We start from the raw sequence: 23,047 nt of genomic DNA on the forward strand, positions 1-23,047 counted from the left end.
GCTATTAAGTTGTTTATTTGTCTGCTATTGAGTATTTAGAACCCATTAGACTGATCGGTGGCACGATAAGTAAGACTGCGGTCTTGTGATTTTGGGGGCAGTCGTGGCGCAACGGTTAAGTTCTGGACTACTGATCCAAAGGCCAGAGGTTCAAACGCCGATGCGGCCACTGTCAGGCCCTTGAGCAAGGCCCTGAACCCTTCCTGCTCCAGGGGCGCCATACCATGGCTGACCCTGCGCTCTGACCACCCCCCCAATTGGGAGGGGGTCAGAGGGGGTCAATAAGCTGTTTAACCTACAAAAAGTGATGCACCATCCTCTGACCTGTGTGATGCAGTCTATTTTATATTTCATTATCATAGGTCATTATCATTGTTAATATTTCAATAAAATCCTGTATTTGTATCACTCTGGCAGTGGTACTTCTGCAGAGTTCGACTACAGCACGATGAAGGCAGTTTAATGTAATACCTGAAAAAGTAAGAGCAACCTCTGACGGAGTTATGGTTGAAGTGTTCAGATGTCTTTTCACTGCCATAGTCCTCACCAGGGTCAGCCCAAATCAGGTCGCACATTGGCCCAAATGCTGGAGGCTCTTTAAACCTGTCTAACTGTTGATTACAAAACACAAATACACTTGCTTGAGATGATGTATGATTTACGTCAAATTCTTACGAGCAGGAAACCACACTGTTAAAAGGAAATGTAATTTTGCAAATGTAATTTTAGATGAGTAAAACCATATAAAAAAAGCCATGGAGATTCATAGATCTTCCGTGCTTCATTACTACTTCGTATGTCAGTGGGGATCACTTACTTTCCTTATGTCATCGAGGCAGTTGATTTCCGGTGAGAGTCCACCATGTACACACAGGAACTGTTGGTTAAGTAGGGCAGCGAGGGGCAGGCAGTCAAAGGCCTCCATACAGGCATCATACACCCGTTCAGAGTATTTAATTTTACCTGCAGCAAAAACACAGCAACAAACACAAAATACAAAAAATATGTAATTCTTGCTGTTCATTTCTGTATCTGTATTTGCATATTATAGTAAAAAAAAATATTAGATCATCCTTGTTTTCTTCTATTTCTTGTTAATTTTAAAGCCTGGTACAACTAAAGGTACATTTGTTTGGACAAATATAATAATAACAACACAATATCTCAGAAGAGCTTAATTTAGGAGCTGATATCTAGACATGTTCCATGGTTTTCTTGATAATAACCGAAATTACTTCAGTTCTTCCATCAATAGCTATGGCATTGTACTGCCAAAAACCGTGCTGTTAGGCATTCCATGTTTTCTTTTCTGTCTGTTTTAGTCACATGATAAACACAGGGGTTAGTACTTGATTGCATAACCATTGTTTTTGATGTTTTTGATGATGCGTGTTTTGGCATCGCTCTCCACCAGCTTGTGACACTGTTCTGCTGTCACAGCAGCCCATTCTTGTTGCACAAATTCAAACTAATTTGTTTTGTTTTTGGGCTTGTGGTTCTCCATTTTGCGTTTGATGATTTTCCACAGGTGTTCCATTGGATTTAGATCTGGTGATTGAGCAGGCCAAGGCATGGTTCCCATGTTCTGGTTCTCCATTCAGGCTTTAACTGACCTTGCCGTGTGGCAAGGAGCATCGTCTTGTTGGAAAATCCAGCCATTGGAGGCAGGAAAGAGTCTTCCAGCTGACGGTAGAAGAATGTTTTCAAGAGTAGCCCTGTACATACCCTGGTTCATTCGTCCTTCACACAACTGCATTTGCCCTGTTCCACCCATACTGAAACAACCCCAGATCACCACTGATCTACCCCCATGTTTTAATGTAGGGGCAAGACAGTCTGGTTTGTAGGCTTCTCTAGGCTTCCTCCTAACCAGTAAGTTGGCTGGAGTGGGCATCAACTGAAAATTGGATTCATCACTGAAGAGAACCTTAGCCCAATCATCAACAGTCCAATCCTTGTGATCCCCAGCAAAGAGTAACCAGGCTTTCCTCTGTCTTTCCTTGATGAAGGGCTTCTTCCGTGCCCTGTGTGACTTCAGACCAGCTTCAAGAAGTTGGTTTCCAACTGTCCTTGCCGAACAAGTCTCATTTCTCCAGTGCCCACTCTTTTTAAGGTCCCTGGAGGTCTGACCACAATTCCTGACACAAGAACGAATGAGTGATGGTCATCTGGTGGGGTAGAAAGACGTTTCCTGTTGCAGCCACCTAGCAGTTTGGTAGTACCATGTTGGGCTTGTTTTTTCTTGGTGTAATGAATGGCTGTCTTGGAGATCCCCAGTTTTCTTCACTACCTGTCTCTCACTCATGTCAATTTCCAGCAGTGCCAAGATGGCTGCCTTTGCGGCTTCACATAATTCTTTTGTTTTAGGCATAATGTGCGAGTTGACAACTTCTGAGTTGGGCCACAGCTTGAATGTAAGCAGGAAACCGCTCTAGGCCTTTGCATGTGCAGTGCTGCTTATGACATGAAATGGCCTCTTATATACCCTGGGAATATAATTAAGTTCAAGCATGTCAAATAGGACATAAAGTATTATGTAATCAGCTGCATTTTTTGTCGTGGTCATTGTAGTCTTCAGGTAATATGCCTTTAGTGGTACCAGGCATTGAAATGAACAAGAAATTGAAGAAAACAAGTTTGGTCTAATAACTTTTTCCATGACTGTATCAAATGAGGTCAGGAGGAAGTCGACTCCTTATAGGGCAGGAGCAGCTAGGATACAATGCCAGGGACAACTTAGTGCAGCAATCAAATCAGGAAAGTGTGTGAGCTTTGTACTTGAAATAAATGTGCATAATTAAACTTGTGAAAATTTAAGTGTAGTTATTGACCCCCATTTTACCTCTAAATTAAACTTTTTTTTTAATGATGAGACAATTCATCCATCCATCCATCCATTATCTATACACCGCTTAATCCTCACTAGGGTCGCGGGGGGGGCTGGAGCCTATCCCAGCTGACTCGGGCGAAGGCAGGGGACACCCTGGACAGGTCGCCAGTCTGTCGCAGGGCCACATACAAAGACAAACAAGCACTCTCACATTCACACCTACGGGCAATTTAGAATAATCAATTAACCTCAGCATATTTTTGGACTGTGGGAGGAAGCCGGAGTACCTGGAGAGAACCCACGCATGCACAGGGAGAACATGCAAACTCCATGCAGAAAGATCCCGGGAAAGCCGGGACGCGAACCAGGGACCTTCTTGCTGCAAGGCGAAAGTGCTAACCACTACGCCACTGTGCAGTCCTGAGACAATTCATTATTTGACTATTTCTGCCAAATACTTCTGAAACTAGATCAGAGATCTAATCCAGTTTTTGCAGCTAGAGACGGCTGGAGTTACATTTCGGGGATCAACTGGTCGAAGGCTCCGCAGCCATACGTAACTCGTGAGTTGCAAGCTGTACAACACACTTTGCAACTAAAGTACTTACAACATGTGTATTGCAGGCAGTCATTCATATCCAAGGTGTGATTGATTATTTACATATTTTAAGACTACTACAATATTGCTTCAGTAAAAACCATGTGTGACCTTGTCCTTTTTTGAAGCTTGAGAAAATTTGGACTGCACGAGTTGACTGGTGGTGTCGATGTTGCAATTTTGTACACATTTCTTATTTCCCTCTTTAAAGTCAATGAGTGTTTATGCATTTATATTGTGTTTTCTCAATATGCCACTTGTCGTGTGTCACAAGATGTGAAGACATACCAGACTTTTAGAGTTTTAGTATCTTAGTGAAAATAAAACTGGCATAACACAAAACTGCAATAAAACCTCTCTCTTGACTGCTTTAGCCAAGTATGAATGAAGACTTCTTGTTGTTTAAGATTCAAATATCAAAAATGAATAACAACAACAACACAACAGAAATTACAAATATTGAAAGAAGGAAACTGCTGGGGAGGTGAAGAGATCAACTGCTTTAAAACACTGTTTACTACTATGTAAGCTATATTACAACAAGTCAAAGTCAGCGGGCAGTTATGTTCACAGTTGCAATAAGCTTGGGCCATGAAAAGCCAGCGATGTGAACCACTGATTTACACTTAAGTGGTTAAATCCAAATGAAACCATGTTTCTGATGATCTTTTTAAAATATAGGTCCTTAAAAGTCATCAAAAATAACTAATATTGACTGAAATGTAATATTTATTGTGAATTTTTAGCTATATCACTAACCCTAAGTTGTAATCCTTTACAACTGCAACACCTAATCTCTGAAGGGAATCCATCATTTCAGGTAAAGACTAAAGAACCAGAGCAATATACTAATATTATATTCAATAACATATTCAATCAGAAAGCTTTAGACTCTTCATTCACTAAACATGTTTTTGCTGCTGCATGAAGAAATAAGTGCTAGACACAGGTGAGTAATTTGCAATTTAGTCAGCAGCCTCTGAGCAAGCCTTATAACTCAGACTAACAAATGCCATTTTTTTCCAGCCTCTGAAACTTTATCTTCCAATTTAGTCTACACACATGCTCTATGAAATAACAGATATTCAAATCTCTAAGTCTACACTGCCTCCAACAATCACCATCCAAACCACTCACAAGTGTGTGTGTGTGCTGATTAGGTGGTGTGTGGGTGTGTGTGGGTGAAGATGTAGTAAGCGAAATCCATTTGCAGTTGGCAAGGCTTTGTCTTTGCTGTCTGCCAAAGTGACTTTGTCTCCGAGTTTGCATACTAATACAACCCCACCTGCTTTGCACACACAGAGAGATGGATTCACGCACACAGCTGTCACAGATTGAAATCAGTGTGTGTCTAACTGTCTGAAACGCATGAACAGCATGCCTGGCTGCTCTCCATGCTCCAGCAATTCATCGTCTACAACATGAAAAGGAAAATCTTTCTTCTCTTTTGTGGAGACTGTAATGCTAATGAACTGCCACATCTTGTGATGGGACTTCCACATTCTCCACACACTTTGTAACAAACACGTCCTACTCGTGGGAAGCTAGTCATGTCATTAAGAAGAATCTGTCAGAGCTACCACACTCCTTTTTCTGTGGAACGAAGCTCAACTTTATAAATTCTTTTATTTTTCAAAATTGTGTTTTTATGTTTCTAATTTGTATATGTGCTATGAGAAAGTGACAGGATCAACAAACCTTAAAAAATGCCTGACAGGTTGAGGGAAAATATCAAATTGCAATTTTTCTGACAGATATTGCAGTTTGATTTATCAATCCATTTTTTACAGTCAAGTTTACTGTGCAACAGTTTTAATAACCCTGACACAACAATTTAAACCCTGAGTCTGATGGCTCATAACGTACATCCTGAATTTCAGCCTTTGCCATGTGCTAATTGCAACATTTCAATATGCAAATTCAATTTAAAATCAATTAAGTGCCTAAGTGATCCTGGACTCACATCACAGACCTGATTGATGCAGACCATTCTGAAGTGCTACAGAGAGCATAGGAGCACATCACACCGGCCTTCTTATGGCTGAAAGAGGCCCTGCACTTACATTCCTGTTTGAAGGTGAAGTACTCTGTGAGGTGCCGGCACTCGTGGTTCCCACGCAGGAGGAAGAGTGTGGTGGGGTGGTTGATCTTGAGCGACCAGAGGTAGAGAACACACTGGTAGGACAGACAGAGAGCGAGGGAGAACACATAAAAAGTCAGAGGTGTGACAATTACAACATTTAGCATTGACAGAGAAAAGCAGCAAATGGTCCCAACAGACATGCTGGAACCAGAGAACGACTGGAGCTCTAGCCTGAAAAATAACCCAATCAAATCAGCATAGTTGCTCATAGGTTATTTGCCGGTCAACTTTTTAATTAATCACATAATCATTTCCATTTAATCAGATAAATGGCCATCAATCTGGCCAGCACAACACCATCTCACCATAGGAAAAGCCAATTAAAGTAAAATTTGCAGGTGAAGAAAATTGATTCCGGACTTGTAGTTAAGTGGTATGAACCTGCCACAGGTATCACACACTGACACACACATACTCAAGTCGGTCCAGCCGTCCACAACAAATCTAACACAGAGCATGAGACTTGATGGTCTTGTTGGATTCAATGTTTGCTCTGCAGACAGCACAACTTGTTGTACAGCTGCGCTCTGCACATAACAGCAAAAGACCGTCAAGTAGCAGTAGCCACATAGATTCTCCTCTTTATCTTTTATGTTTTAGTCTCACCTCGATCAAGTGGCCTTGATCAAGATAAGTTTAACTACCATTTATGCTTCATGTTGCAGCAACAGTCTACAGATGATTTTAATCAAATGGAACCAGTGGAAATTCACATCAGTTGTGCCAGGCTGTAAACACACCTACAAGTAACCATGGCATGCAAAAATGGGATTTATTTTGCCTTTACTAACATATCTTATAGTAGAAGCAATAGGATGCTTCCCTCTGAGCATAGTATAAGCTTTAACAACAAAACGCACGCACGTGCACACACACCTGCATACACACCTGCATACACACCTGCACACACACACACACACACACACACACACACACACACACACACACACACACACACACACACACACACACACACACACACACACACCAGCATTTACAATCCAAATAAACTTGCTTCCTCTTGAGTGCTCAGAAAAGACACTGTTCTATAGCTACCACTCTGAGCCCCTTGCTTTAACATGCACCAGCCATGGCCTGCTATTAATTCACTGGAACATTAAGAATATGGTGCCAGGGTACCCAGAGCCAGCAGGTGTGTATTCACATTAAAGACAGGGGAGACAACTACCGTATCTTATTCCCTTCTATTGTTGAGAGGAATATTGAAGTGTGAAGTATAGGTAAATGTGTTGAGGAGGCTGTCGCTGTGACTTGATCTCTTATGTGCGGAGGCGGAGAGAGGGACATGGCTTGGACAGGCTGGAAGCTGACATGGGTTTTAATGAGAGCCCTCTGCACTCTTTTAGCCAGCCACTCTGTATCGGAGCCTGGAGTCGAGGAGGAAGACAAAGGAAACGGCACAAAGCTTTGTGTGGCCGACATGAACACTGGCTACCTTCACCTCAAATCCATATACACACATACTTCAGCCTGTGCCTGGGGTGTGCAGGGGCTGGGCTGGGAAGAGACGAGTCAGTGCACTGACACTCTCTTGGATCAAAGAGAGCCCACTAAGTAGATAAAGAAGAGCACACAGAATAAAACGCATCTTTCACATTCACTGAAGTTAGACTGACAAATTGCTGGCCAGCAATGGTACAAGATGGTGAATCTTTTAGTTGCCTTGGTAACCACATCCTGATATCCATTTTACTCTATCTGTCTTATGTGCTATTGAAGTGAGCTCTGTGGCCTTTAAAATGAAGAGAACTTTCAGTGCTGCTAGTGAGAGCAAACAGCTATAAATGTGGAGCTTTAAGACTTTGTATTGCTTTGTAGTTTATACATTTATCATTATAGTTGTTTGGTTACAGTCATGACTTTTGCCTGAGAGTGACAAATATCTTAACCAAGTGACAGCTGTTCATTATTGATTATGTTTTACCAGTTACTTTCTCCATTAATCCAATAACCATTTTTAGGGTCCGACCTATTTATCGGGCGGCCGATAAAAACGGTCGACTATAGCCCTTTCCAAAATAATCATCATCGGGCCGGACTTTTGCCGATTAAACGCCGATATATTCTTAATTTTTCATAAAATAGTACATGCTGTTAAATGATGATGTTGCACCATTTGTCCAATACATGGAGCTCTGACTCCATTCAGTCCTCAGTAACGTACAGGAGTAAGCTACAGCCAGGCAACATTACAGGAGTGGGCTCAGTCGACAGGTGAGTTTATAACCGCGTTGTGACAATGACTCAACATGTCTCCTGTTTCAGTTTAACTCTCTTTGCCATGTGTCAGACAAGTGATGCATGCTTCGTTGTGTCCGTACTGCTTTTCATTTACATGCATCTACATCGGCATCGCTAAAATTGTGCTAACCTAGCTTAAGTTACTCCCTGTCTGTTTATGTTAGCAATAACATCGCTGTAGTTATGCCAACCTAGCCATAGCATTAGTTAACAGCTTAAAAGCCAGTAAATAACTACAGAAATAACCTAAGTGTAGAAAATATTTTGTATAGTGTTTGCTCTTTGGTCGTCAACATGAGACAAAGCCTGTCCTCCTCTGCTTATAATGTTAGCAACAGGAAAGCAGCAACTGGCCAGGACTAGCATCCTTGACATCAGCATCAGAGCTTCTATCATTCTCGGCACTGTCACCAGATTGAGACTGGGTTGCATTTAAAAAACCTACATAGTTTGGCCTGAATTTAAGATGTTTGGCATCAACATCTGACCATCTATGGTTGTAACATTTGTTGGGAATGTTACAAGTTGTCATCAAATCCAGCAATGTTATCTTCATTGTCTCACAGATCAACTCAGTGTGTATGGGAAGGCTGCTGAAACAGGCAGCACTAATCTGAAGCTTAAATGAAACAACTGCAGTTATACATGGGGTTAGTAACATGAATAAAATATTTTGTTTTTGTTTTCCTTTGGTTTTTAATGGGAGGCAGATGGGGAAACACTGTATGCCATTAAAGTCAATCCAATGTCAGGCAGTCCTTAAAAATGAACCAGACAGTATATTCACAGGCCAAATGACTGGTCCCTTTGGGCAGCATTCTTAATTATATTAGGATAATTGCTTGACTACAAATTATGCAAGCATACAATGAATGTTCCAATACTTTTAATTAGCTGATCCATGTTAGATCTGGCACAGTACTGACAGCAGGATGAACACTCCTTTCTGATCACAAATGTGCTTCAGCTCTACAGTAACACTGATAAATGCTGTGGCTCAGACAAGTTAAACAGTTTTTCAAGTGACATTGAGGTCAACCACCTCTTTTGGGTTGGGAGTGCTTCAAGAGTCACTTTCCAGTGGAAATAAGTGGGAAAACAATCACAGTGGCAATTTTTAGTGTCTTCGGTGGAGATAAACCTACCGACTTCACCATCAGCCTCTTATTCCTTATTCTGTTTCAATCCCCTCTTTTCATCGTTGACATTTCACCCACATCAATGTACTATTGAGTGCCTATCAAAAAACCCTACAGGGAGGTCAGAGTGTTAGCATACTGCTTTGTTAACTCTCACACGGAGGCCACTAAACTCTGTCTTTGTTGAAAAAATGTAAAAACACTTGAGATAAATCAGGACTGCTTAACCACTTAAAGGGAAAAAAAACTATTATCTACCCTTCATACTAGTCACATCAACAGAATATATTTCCCTTTATCATATTTCTAAAAAGAGTACTCTACCCACTGCTAGACTCAGTTTTCAGAAAGTTAAGTGAGGTCAGATGATTCTTATTATTAAAACCTTGTAGTCTTTAATCCCCAACACAACAGTCTCCTACACCTGTGAGATAACTTTTGGATTGTAAGCTCAATATTGATTTGTAACAACACTTTAGTGTAAACTACAAGGCCTCCATGTTCCATAACAAGTGCTAAAAAAAAAAAAAATCAGACTAAGTCCTTCAAACTTGCAGGAACAAATTGAGAAGAGGTGAAGTATTCTCATGTTGAGTCATGTTCAATAAAGAAGACACTGTTATTATTGTTCCTCACTGTTCTCACTCTTTCATTGCCACCTGGTACAACTTCTGCTTATTTTTTTGTGAGCATCAATCCTAACAGTTTTCAAAAAAACATTTAAATGGCTGGCTAACTATCCATCCATCCATCCATTATCTATACACCGCTTAATCCTCACTAGGGTCGCGGGGGGGTGCTGGAGCCTATCCCAGCTGACTCAGGCGAAGGCAGGGGACACCCTAGACAGGTCGCCAGTCTGTCGCAGGGCTACATATATAGACAAACAAGCACTCACACATTCACACCTACAGGCAATTTAGAATAATCAATTAACCTCAGCATATTTTTGGACTGTGGGAGGAAGCCGGTGTACCCGGAGAAAACCCACGCATGCACAGGGAGAACATGCAAACTCCATGCAGAAAGATCCCGGGAAAGCCGGGACGCAAACCAGGGATCTTCTCGCTGCAAGGCGAAAGTGCTAACCACTACACCACTGTGCAGCCCGGCTGGCTAACTAATTTCAACAATTTGTCTACTCGAGCAGAAAAACTGTTTTTCATGTAACATATGCAAATCATAAATAAAGTACAATTGTTGGGAATATAGATTTTTTTAAACAATGAAACTGGGTCACCATTTTAACTGCAAAGAATCCGAAGCCTCAACAGTCCCAACCCTCCAATCAGGAACCTCAATAAGAAAACTGGCATGTAGTTTGTGCAGTCAGACTGCTGCTCCATGTTCAAATCCTCAATCTTATTTTTAATTGCTCCAATAAGTAGCCGCTGAACTGTGACCTGTGAAGGTGCCACTGAAAAAGAACTTCACACAGCAAAACCAATTTAGCCAACAAGCACTACAGCAAGATTTGAAACCAGCACTGCCGTAATATTCTCACTACAGGTAACTATCTTAATAATCTTGACAGTCAATATGGGACGCACCATCACTATCCAGTTTGTTTTCATTACATCAAGTCCTTTCAGATTGGCATGCAGCCAGTGGTCCTAATTCACATGCACGACACTACTAGGCAGCATCAGCAGCCATCAACACACTGACAACAGGCCAGTTTACAGTAAGATCTGACATTATGACAGCTTAACCCGATGCTAAGTTAAATATATCCAGTGTCACCAATCACATACCAATGCCAAAGAGCTGTGACAATAGACCTAACCATATCAAAATGTTAAGTGTCTACTGTTGACATTTTGAATTGGTGTGTTTATCATTTAGTCATAAACCAGTTCATTATCACTACAGCAGAAATGAATGAGACTTGGCCTCAACAGTCTCATTTTTCACTTCTTAAATGCATTTAATTTTATCTCACTGTAAATGAAAAGTTGAATCGTGAAGATAAACCATAAAACCAATTTCTGTTCTAATGGAAATGTAATCAATTCAACAATGGAACACTGAATATTCCATTTCCACTTTATGAAAAAAAAAATGCCTATGGGTTAAATCATATTTTAATACTGACACACTCGGAGTCAACAAATGGATGCTGATCAGCCCAGTGAAATCAGCATAAGTGAACAAAATCTAAACCTTGTTTGACAACTGAGAGCAAAATATTAACTGCTTAGTTCACAACAGTACTCAAATGACTTTTATACAGTATGATGATAAATCATCCATGCATTATCCATACACCGCTTAATCCTCATTAGGATCATAGGGGGCTGGAGTCTATCCCAGCTGACTGAGGGTGAAGGCAGGGGACACCCTGGATAGGTCACCAGTCTGTCGCAGGGCTACATACACAGACAAACAATGTCACTCACATTCACACCTACGGACAATGTAGAATCACCAATTAACCTCAGCATATTTTTGGACAGTGGGGGGAAGCCGGAGTACCTGGAGAACATGGAGACAGGGAAACACAGGGAGAACATGCAAACTCCATGCAGAAAGATCCCGGGAAGGCCAGGATGCGAACCGGGGATCTTCTAGCTGCAAGGCGACGGTGCTAACCACCACTCCACTGTGCAGTCCACGGTAAAATCAGTTTTTAACAAATTAATAAAACGTAATAGCACAACTTACCTCAATACTGAAGTATCCTCGATCTACGTAGTCACCAAGGAAGAGATAGCGTGTGTTACTGGGTGATCCTCCCACTTCAAACAACTTCATAAGGTCAAAAAACTGTCCATGGACATCGCCACATACTGCCAAAAGACAAACACAAATCACTTTCAGAAAAGTCAAGCATGGAAACATCCAAATAACCAAATGGAAGCCTATGCATTTGATTACCACGCAGATTGCACATTGACATTCCATTCAATTCTTCAAATCAGTATTTAAATCCAAACTTAATCCACCTACAATCCATTATGTCAATTTTCTACAAGGTTAATCATAGAAAGCACAAAAAATACATACTAAATACCTTCAATACTGACAGTTTTCCATGTTTTAAAAGTGTTTCCTAACCTTGATGATGGGTGACATCTATAATAACAGCAAGGATATTAAAAATGCTGACCATGGCAGTGCGAGTTTAATTCAGATCAAATGATTCAACTGATGCGTTTCGCAGTAACATCCAGAGCAATTTTATTTGGCTTTTCAGATTAACTCCACGCATCTATTGAGTTAATTGATGCAACAAATTAATTTTACACCCGCCAATCATATTCACTGAGAACACCAAATAAACATGACAAATACTTTCTTTATTTGCATTGTTCTGTCCTTGATGCGTGCTGAACATCTACGACAGGCAGCTAAACACTCCACTTCAATCAAAAACTGTGGCCGTGGTTTAACGGGTTTATTGAATGAAGCAAAGTGTGAAACGACGATACAATCACAATGTCACGTATGTTAAAGCTGCCGATTACTCCATGCGCTGTCAACTTCTACAAGTTACTTCTTGAATAAAGTTTTAATTCAAAATGAACAAAACATAGACAGCTGAACTAAAAACAACCAGTCGGTGGTGTTATTGTGCAGCAAGCTCTCTCTTCTCTGCAAAAAATACATTTAAATAACTGAAAACAGATATAAGCAATGATTTTTTGAACTTTAACACAAATATTATCACCCAAAACAGAACATGCATAACATATAACAGCAGACTTCAGAATATTTCTCAGTCCTATTGAAGTCCATGAAGCAGTTAGCATCCTCATATTATCTCTTCTAACATGCAACTGTGAGCTTTATAGGTTGTACTGGCTGCTCAAATCAATCATATAACCAAGCAAAGATAGTTTATCACATGCTATTTTGGCTTTAATTAAAGCTTTATGTGAGAAAACCTGAGAAATAGAGGATCATATTTTTTAACAGCTGGTTAAAAGGTCAGCTAAGAAGGAGCAGATATTTTTTATTGACAATTGAGTTGACTCTGAAAGCCTGCAAGACCCTTTGATCTGGCACAGGAGTCAGTGTACACCAACTGCCAGTATACAGAAACAGCACTGGAATGGAATAAGGCTGAAGAAGGTGCTGTGTTTACTCATAATTTTCAACACTTTCTCTGATATCTGGAAGTGACAAATACAGTGGTCCCTCGTCATATGGCAGTTCACTTTTAGTGGTCTCACTGCATCGCGGATTTTTAAATTGCATTTAATATGACAGATTTTTTGCTATATCGCAATATATATGTATTTTTATATATTTATTATAGTGGCAAGCTGTGTTGAAGAACCACGCTGGAGAAAGGCTATCTGCCTTGTATGCACTCTGCATCTGGCAGATGCTTTTTATTTTCATCACTAATTAAGATATGTGTAACAGAAATAAACAGAGCAAATTCAATAAAGATTTGTGATGGAGTTTGTATTATTCTCCATTTTGACACCAAGATTTATATTCTTACCACAAATGTGTATCATGTCCAAATATCGGTTGTCAGTCTTCTTTGTTTCCTAATAATAAGTACTGGTCTTGGAAAAAACACATGGTTGAACCTCGATAGTTTCTTTGGGCTACTGGTGGCTATCCGCCAGCCTACCTGTTATAGGTGCCTCCACCTCCAACATGCACTTCTCTTGACGGAGAATGTTGGCCCCATCATTGATGATCCTGAGAGCCACATCTTCCTCCACCCTTCCCTCCTTGACAAGATGGGTGCGGAGCAACTCAGCATTGGGCTTGCCATCTTCAAATAGCTCTTTTATAGTCAACTTATGTTGTGGAGGGTATGGCACAGCTACAGAGAAAAGAGCAACATGATTTGTTAAGATAAGCATGTCACAGCAGAGGTTTTCAAACTGAAGGACCCCGCTGGGTGGGGGGAATATAAGAACTGAAGGAGAGAGATGCAAGGTGTGAGCCACAGTTTGTGTCAAAATTTAAACTGCTCTCTTGAGTCATGATTCTGTCAAATTTTAACAGAGACATGATGATACACATTTTTATCACATTACTTTCAGTGTGACTAACTTTTCCTCAGAGTATCATTATCTCTCATGAATAATTTGCTTATAAATCATGCAATAATGACAATCTATATGACCAGAGAACTTGCTGCAGAATCATTGTTTTCTATGTTTTCTTCTTCATCAATGTGATCCAGTGATAGATGTCTTACATCCTTGGGCACATTACAGACAGGAAGTGCTAACAATTAATTCTTCATATTTTTAATGGTGCTATCTTTCCAAACATAGGCTTAAAAACAGGCCTCAAACTGGAGCACACAACAAATTAAGTAACTGATTACTGGCTGTTCTCATCTGCCAAAGCCTTGAAAATATGGCAATTTTGAAAGTGATAAGGCTTGAAATTTTACCGCTTCTCTTGTCCATTTACTAGAGATTTCTGTTGGAAACCAGGGCTTTATTGTTACCACTCACAGATTCAACTAGCATGCCATTCAGTTCATTCTGATGGCTTGTTCAAGTTGAAAAACATATTCAATAGACAAATGAAATGCTGCTGTGAAAGAAAAGATGTCACTTTCCTAGTATCCATTCTCCTATAACCTCAGATCAAACTGTCAAGGAGAAGAAATATGCTGCATCTGAGGCTGCATTTACTTAAGCTGCAATCATGAGAGGTGATATTTGCATTGACTGAGCCATGGTAAAGCCAGTTGCACAGGAGGAGGGACGCATACACCTACGTGATAATGCCATGTGAGAGATGCACAAGACAGACAGAAGGAAGCCTTGTGCTTCACTTGACCCACCCTTTCTTGGTATGCTGCTCCACACCACCTACACAATCTTTTTACCATCATCATAAAAGGTCACTGCTTTTGAGGCTGAGACCTGAGAGCTTCATGATCAAAACACAGTTAAGTGTAACAAGTAAAACTGTGAAATTTATCAGAGAATTCAGCAGTAGGGAAGTAGTGCAGTTGAGGCAGTTACAAACTGTGTAAACATTAATGACACACTAAATGAAGACAGCTATTCCATACTTGAAAAGATAAACAGTGTCTTTTATGATGTGATTAGGAAAGCAATGTTTAATCCAATTCTCTAGAATGGGACCTTAATGGAGGAAACTATATCAAGTACTAATTCATGAAAAGTTGTGTAACTGTCAGTTTTAAGTGTTCACTGAGGAGATTAGTGCTTTAACATTGGCAGCAGCTTCATTAGTTCAAAAAGCTCCAGGGGCAGATAGCTGTACTTAATCTGTACTTATTCAAAACAATAGTAGAATGTGGTCCAAGCCCTCTCACTCCCAGGGCCTGTGAGGTAAAAGGGATTACTGCAATATGCCTAATAACAGGCCAGACACACACGAAATGCATTATGCCACCAATTAAGCATGGTGTAAAGCTAGTCTGTTACACTGCCTGTAAGGCATGTAGAACACTATGGTGCAAACACTGCAGAAGAGTTCTAAAAATTTGTCTTTCAATAGCTAAAAATGTGAGCATAAAAAACAGGGGTAACCTTGCATATTACACAGTTCTAGTGATGAATTCATCCTGGACTCCTGATACACTATATTGCCAAAAGTATTCACTCACCTGCCTTGACTCGCATATGAACGTAAGTGACATCTCATTCCTAATCCATAGGGTTCAATATGACGTCGGTCCACCCTTTGCAGCTATAACAGCTTCAACTCTTCTGGGAAGGCTGTCCACAAGGTTTAGGAGTGTGTTTATGAGAATTTTTGACCATTATTCCAGAAGCGCATTTGTGAGGTCACACACTGATTTTGGACGAGAAGGCCTGTCTCTCAGTCTCCGCTCTAATTCATCCCAAAGGTGTTCTATCGGGTTGAGGTCAGGACTCTGTGCAGGCCAGTCAAGTTCATCCACACCAGACTCTGTCATCCATGTCTTTATGGACCTTGCTTTGTGCACTGGTGCACAGTCATGTTGGAAGAGGAAGGGGCCAGCTCCAAACTGTTCCCACAAAGTTGGGAGCATGGAATTGTCCAAAATGTCTTGGTATGCTGAAGCATTCAGAGTTCCTTTCACTGGAACTAAGGGGCCAAGCCCAGCTCCTGAGAAACAACCCCACACAATAATCCCCCCTCCACCAAACTTTACACTTGGCACAATGCAGTCCGACAAGTGTCCTTCTCCTGGCAACCGCCAAACCCAGACTCGTCCATCAGATTGCCAGATGGAGAAGCGCGATTCATCACTCCAGAGAACGCGTCTCCACTGCTCTAGAGTCCAGTGGCGGTGTGCTTTACACCACTGCATCCCACGCTTTGCATTGCACTTGGTGATGTAATGGCTTGGATGCAGCTGCTCGGCCATGGAAACCCATTCCATGAAGCTCTCTGCTGAAGCACTGTTCTTGAGCTAATCTGAAGGCCACATGAAGTTTGAAGGTCTGTAGCGATTGACTGCAGAAAGTTGGCAACCTCTTCGCACTATGCACCTCAGCATCTGCTGACCCCGCTCCATCAGTTTATGGTGGCCTACCACTTCGTGGCTGAGTTGCTGTCGTTCCCACACACTTCCACTTTCTTATAATACAGCTGACAGTTGACTGTGGAATATTTAGGAACGAGGAAATGTCATGACTGGATTTGTTGCACAGGTGGCATCCTATCACAGTTCCACGCTGGAATTCACTGATCTCCTGAGAGCGACCCATTCTTTCACAAATGTTTGTAAAAGCAGTCTGCATGCCTAGGTGCTTGATTTTATACACCTGTGGCCATGGAAGCGATTGGAACACCTGATTCTGATTATTTGGATGGGTGAGCGAATACTTTTGGCAATATAGTGTATCATCCACATCCACCTGCAGGTCAGTCCACAGGACACCCTGAGCCATCAAATGTGATATAAAAATCAATATCAGCTTGTGCAGATCAGTACTACTTGTGCGATAAATCAGTGCCAGTGGCAATGAACAAGAAAGAGAAAGAGAGGCATTTGAGAATGTTGTCACACCCACACAGAGCAAATCAAAGTGCAATATGAAAAGAGCATTAATGGGTTTTTACTGTGGGTGCATTCACTAATCAGTGATGCAGAGCCTGAGTGCAGAGGTAGCAAAATGTATTTGTCGCATAGGTTTATGTCGCAGTCTGTATTTTGAGAAACATACAAACTGATCCAATAAAGGTTTTTATAGCAAAAGTAACGTATTGAAAATATCTGACAAGCTGCTTTTTTATTGCTGGTGCAATAAAGCGAAGGCAATGAATATGGAATTGTAGGTGGTGTTCAATTCTGAGCAAGAGGTAGAAGTAACTGATTGTGGTTAGGCCACAGACCTACACAGTCTAGCCTGCAGTGCAAAAGCTAGAGCACAGCTCCAACTTGGCTAGCCTGTCCTGAGGACAAGCTGTCATGAGTTGACCAGTGTGGTATAAATAAACAGTAAGTGCTCCCAGGCCTACAAGGCATGGCCGCGAAGAGAGCTGTAAGCTGAGGTACGAGCCTTAAGAACAGATTAGGTAAAGCCTCTATTAGCAAGGGCTTCCAGATTCAGGGGCTGTGAACGTAAAAGCTCTGTCACACTGAAGGAAGGTTCCTGTACAAACAAAGCAGACTGCAAAAAATGAAGACTGAGAATGGGGAGCATCACGAGCATCAGGCAACTAGACCATGAAACATCTCAGGCAATAGCTGTGTTGGCCAAATTTGCAAGCATTTGCCTGGAGGGTGGCAGCAATTTACCCACGTTGGACAATAATAACTGGTTCGAATGTCAACAAATTGAAAACTTCATCCAGGTCAACAGGAATAAACTTTCTGCTCCCCAATAATAACAACAACAATAAATTTTGGGTTGATTTGCCTTTTACAATCGAGGCTGAACAAGTCTGTTCAAAGACAGATACAACTGAATCTGGCTGCCAGTAAGCAGCACCCCTCAGTTGAAACAGACTACACTTGCAGTGAATAAATAGACAATGGTGCAGACAAAAGTGAAGCAACCCAATAAAGAGAAATGTTTTGTTCAAAATAATAAGCTAATATTATAATAATGAGCTGACGCCGCCCTGAGACTGGCTTCTTATTAGAGACTGCCTGGCCTAATTAACATTAATGTTTGATGAACTCTTCAAAACCACACACACACAGTAGGCCACTGCTGCACTGCATAAACACCCGCAGTCTGGCATGACAACAAACGAGTCAAGAAACAAAGACACTACTATCTACTATCCTGCCCACTGAGGATAATGTTTTGGACAGTGATATGAGCCAGCGTCTAGAATATGTTTGCTGTTGTTTCAAAATCAACACAATAGAGGAGGATTGAATTACAAGGATACGGCTGGGCAGCGATGAATGGAGCGGACTGTGGCTGGATGAATCATGAAGTCCACTTCAGATTGCTCTAATTATCTGTGAATGCGTTACTCTGGCAAGCTAAATAATCAGACATGGGGTTTATTTGCCATGTCGATCTGTCAATCACATGGGGTGGTAGTGGCATACATTCCCCCTCTGGCCTCTTTTTGATTTGATTTCAGACGCATGGGGACAGCTTTAACACATGGCAACAATCCAGTTCAATTACTATCAAAGATGACATGAATCTTTTTTCGCTTCAAGCAGGCATGACTTCAAAAACCAAATGAAGCCAAGTTTTGTCTTGAGTAAGATCACGTGGCATCACACACCTAGTAGTCTACAATTTATTCAGCCTGGGGAGACAAAATATGATTTAATGACCGAATGATTGAGCTACCAGGTCAAAGGTAATATCCAGCAATGAATGAGCTTAACTACTGGTTTACACAACCAAAGCAGCATTAGACTTGCACAGTCTCCGGGTTAAGCCCTCTTACAGGCCCCGGTTACGTAGCAAACCCCAAACCTGCGGTGACATTTTACAATGTTAATCTAGGAATCTGTACTCCAAAAAAACTGACGATGAGAATGACTACAAATGTGTGACTTTTCAATACTAGTTTGGAAAAAGCAAAGCTGTCCTTACTCCAGTCTATATTGCTTCTTTCTCTTTTCTTCCCTGTCACATTCTCTCTCTCCACCGTGTAGCGGGCCATGTTGGGAACATCACTGGGGAGATTCTTTCCACAATTAACTCACTCTCTCCCTGCTGGCTCACACTTCAGCATTCCAGTTCCCTGGCAGGACACTCTTCCAGTGCCCTTGCAGACAGACAGTGATGCAGGCAGTAAGTTATAGAACTGGTGGCGGAAGTGGTGGCAGGGGTGGGGTTGGGTTCTGCCCTCTGAGGAACTACCTCAGACTTGGCTGGGCCTGACCTGTCTCAAGGAGACCCAACAAATGGTGCCCTGACTGCCCAAACAGCCAAGACAACCTCAGTGCAAAGGAATTCATCTTGTTAAGGTCTGCTGGTAACCTGAGCAGACCTTGAGCATTTCCATGCGTGAGCAAGGACCCCATGATGTTACAATACATTCATCCTAAATATAAAGGAGGCTGGGGGGGACAGCTATGTACATTATATATACCAGCGGACAACTATCATGCCGTTTATAAATCACAGCCTGAAAAAAAGATGCTCTAATTCGTGCTCATCCGCAGACACCTGAGCATCCCCTCATCACACTGAGCAGCTGAGTGATTCTGTGTGCATCTCACTATAACAGAACAGTAAAAATGACGATTACCATACAGATAACTCTTGTTGCATACTCAGATATGACTGCGGATTTGGCTGCTGAGAGCAAACATTTGCTCCATGACTTTTAGAGTGTAAGTATTTAAACAAAGTTTTTTTTTCTCGAAAAGCCACAGGTGGTTTTCAATGCATCAACCTCCAGTCAAATCATTTACAGTGCTTGTACAGTAATCTCTCAACACTGACTCACCTTTTATCAGCCGTTCCGTTGTGGACTGTTTCTCCTGTTTGTCTTTTTCCTTTCCTGACATCTTCGCTTCGACTCGAGGCTAATTTGGGGGTTCAAATCTTGCACAGCTCTCAGTCCAGCTCGCCCGCAGACAAGCTAACAGATAAGTGTTACCTCCGTCTTGACTTTCGGTCGGGGTCAGAGGCACTACTTTTATGTTTGCTCTTTCTAACAAACAGTGAAGATTAGTGAGTGGAGGAGGTCCAGCCCTTGCTGGGGTTTGACTTGCTAATAACCTAGCTAGCTTGCAGCAACGTTAATGCTAGCGAATAATTAAAGCACAAAGTAGTAATTTTGACACAACTGTGGAAATGTGGTTGAAATAAAAACAGGAAACCGTTTGCTGTGCAATAGTTGTCAAGTACAGTAAATAATACGTGGATGTCACCCAGAGGAAGGCTGCTGTTAGCAGCTAATCCGATTTAGTTACTCTTTTTCAGCTAGTTAGCCAGCTAACATCTTAACGTATTGGCAAATCGGCGGACAGGCAAAGACAGCAGCGCAACACTGGCGTTTCATCTTCTAAGTGCAGGTCGGTTATTGTAGGAAAATATGACGGCGGCAGGACGCTGAATCGTGATTATTTAGTATGCAAAAACAGCGCGACTCCTTTCAAGATGCAGACAGCGTATCCTCCTCCTCGGATTAAACTCTAATCTGACAGTGAGTGAGGAGCAGCGGCGGATTTCCTACAACATGGTGGAGCCGATGTGACGTGACTATGGAAACGAACACGTGGGCTGGAGGTGCGTTCAAAAACACCAAGCTCCTGTCTGACCTGCTGCTGCCTGCCTGCCAGGCAAAGTTAAAGGTCTTCTACTGTGAAAGTACACGTTCATTGTATTTTGTGGTTGTTGTACATTTAGAGCAGGGTTGTCAAATATGCCGCCCGCGGGCCAAAACGGCGCGCCAGAGGGTCCAATCCGGCCCGCCGGACGACTTTGTAAAGTGTAACAGTTACAGAGAAGACATTAACTACTGATTGTAAATTAGTAAAACTATAAATTTAAAATAATTTATAGACCATAAGTTGTTTTGATCATAAAGTAAAATACTAGATTGCTCATTGTTGTTTTGTCGCTTTGTCTCATTTTTGTAATATTTTGTCTTGTTTTTGTTGTTTTTTGATCTTTTTTGTCTGACTTTTGTCATGTGTCACGTTTTGTCATTTTGTTTTCAAGGTTTTGTCTTTTTTTTGTCTGATTTTTTATCGTTTTCATCACGTTTTTGTCGTTTTGTTTCTCATTTTTGTCGTTCTGTGTTTCCTTTTGACTCGCTTGTGTTTTTTGTCTCATTTTGTCATTTTGTGTTTTGCTTTATTCATTGTTTTGTGTATCGTTTTTGTCGTTTTGTTTCACGGTTTTGTCTTTTTTTGGCTTGTTTGTCCATTTTTTGTCGCTTTGTAACTTTTTTGTCTAATTGTTGTCACTTTTTTGTTTTTTTCCTATCGTTTGTCTCATTTTTTGTCATTTGTTTCTCGCTTTTGTTGTTTTGTGTCTGTTTTTTGTAATATTTTGTTTTGTATTTGTTGTTTTTTTGTCTTTTTTAAAAATGTGTCATTCAGTTCCAGATAGCTATGACTAAATACTGTGTTCCTTTGTAGACACTGTGATCTGTAAGTTGTACTGTGTAAATGATAAACTGAGGCTGAATGTTGCTGAAGTTGAATTTATTTTTCTTTAAAAAATTCAGGATGTTCAAAATGCTTTGTAGAAAGATAATTCCTTAAATGTGAACATTTTCAGAATGCTTTGCACTAAAACAAAGGAAAGATTTGGAGTTGTGGTTATTTATAGGTTACTATGCTGTGATTTTACTGGTCCGGCTCACTTGAGATAAAATTGGGTTGAATGTGACCCCTGAACTAAAATGAGTTTGACACCCCTGATTTAGAGATAAGGGCCATTTCAGAATTGGAGAACATTTTACGTCCCACCCATCAAATTTCAAATAATCCATGAGTTGCAGTCTTCCACACCTCTCTGCAGTTTCCTCTCAGCTGTCACCCTCCAGTAATTCAGTTAGCTTTATTGAGACTGTGTCTGTCCCCCGACCACCAAAATTCAATAAATTAAACAATTCAAAAAATAAACAAAAGACATAGTAACCATAAAAATCAAATAAAAATTAATACCACTATTTCAACTGAGCGAAGAAACAGGACAATTAAATGTGGTCTGTTAAATATTAGATCTCTCTCGTCTAAATCTCTGTTAGTAAATGATTTGATAACTGATAACCAGATTGATTTGTTCTGTTTGACTGAAACCTGGTTGCAGCAGGAAGAATATGTTAGTCTAAATTAATCAACTCCCCCTAGTCATACTGTCATGTTCCTCGAATCACAGGCCGAGGGGGAGGAGTGGCAGTAATTTACCTCTCTAGCTTAAAAATGAACCAGAGACCTAAACCTAGTTACAGTTCATTTGAAAATCTCACTCTCAGTCTCTCTAATCCAGATTTAAAAGCTCAGAAACCAGTTTTATTTGTTGTTGTATATCGTCCTCCTGCTCCTTACTCTGAATTTTTATCTCAATTCTCAGACTTTTTATCTGATTTAGTGCTCAGTTCAGATAAAGTGATTATTGTGGGTGACTTTAACATTCATGTTGACGTGGACAGTGACAGCCTTACGACTGCTTTTAATTCAATATTAGACTCAATTGGGTTTTCTCAACATGTAAATAAACCAACTCATAGTTTTAATCACACCCCTGGCCTCGTTCTGACTTATGGCATAGAAATCAAACAGTTAACAGTATTTCCCCAGAACCCTCTTCTTTCTGACCACTTTATGATAACATTTCAGTTTGCAACAATAGACTGTATAGGAATTAAGAATAAATATCATTACAGTAGATGTCTGTCTGAAAATTCGGTGACTAAATTTAAGGAAATAATACCCTCTCTATTTAATTCAGCACCACTTACTGATATAATGGAAGGGAAATATTATAATTTTACCCCCACAGAAGTGGATTATATTGTTAATAATGCTGCAGCCTCACTGCGTACAACACTTGATAGTGTTGCACCTGTAAAAAAGAAAGTTCTATCTCAGAGAGGACCTGCTCCTTGGTATAATTCCCAGCTGCGGACTTTAAAGCAGGCGTCCCGACAGCTGGAAAGGAAGTGGTACTCCACTTAGAAATTTAGAAGAAGTATATGTAGCTTGGAAAAATAGTCTAGTAATTTATAAAAAAGCTCTTCGTAATGCC

At 40.9% G+C, this 23,047-nt stretch overlaps 1 protein-coding gene across 6 annotated transcripts in view; it reads right to left on the reverse strand.

The window, feature by feature from the left end:
• Window positions 1-20,522, reverse strand: part of ppp3cca (protein phosphatase 3, catalytic subunit, gamma isozyme, a) — a 36,911-nt gene extending 16,389 nt beyond the window's left edge. For 3 of the 6 annotated variants that reach the window (XM_055011710.1, XM_055011708.1, XM_023288170.3), the window contains exons 1-6: window positions 19,791-20,520; window positions 13,561-13,758; window positions 11,637-11,761; window positions 5,492-5,603; window positions 818-963; window positions 472-611 (exon numbers count right to left, since the gene is read on the reverse strand). In XM_055011710.1, coding sequence (XP_054867685.1) covers window positions 472-611; window positions 818-963; window positions 5,492-5,603; window positions 11,637-11,761; window positions 13,561-13,758; window positions 19,791-19,851 — 782 coding nt within the window. In that variant the 5' untranslated portion in view covers window positions 19,852-20,520. Of the gene's footprint in view, window positions 1-471; window positions 612-817; window positions 964-5,491; window positions 5,604-11,636; window positions 11,762-13,560; window positions 13,759-19,790 lie in introns of all 6 variants that reach the window. The other 3 variants (XM_055011709.1, XM_023288171.3, XM_023288173.3) reach the window with 3 other exon arrangements.
• Window positions 20,523-23,047: the final 2,525 nt, after the last annotated feature.

Source organism: Amphiprion ocellaris, chromosome 6 (assembly GCF_022539595.1).
Source record: "Amphiprion ocellaris isolate individual 3 ecotype Okinawa chromosome 6, ASM2253959v1, whole genome shotgun sequence".
Taxonomy (NCBI): domain Eukaryota; kingdom Metazoa; phylum Chordata; class Actinopteri; family Pomacentridae; genus Amphiprion; species Amphiprion ocellaris.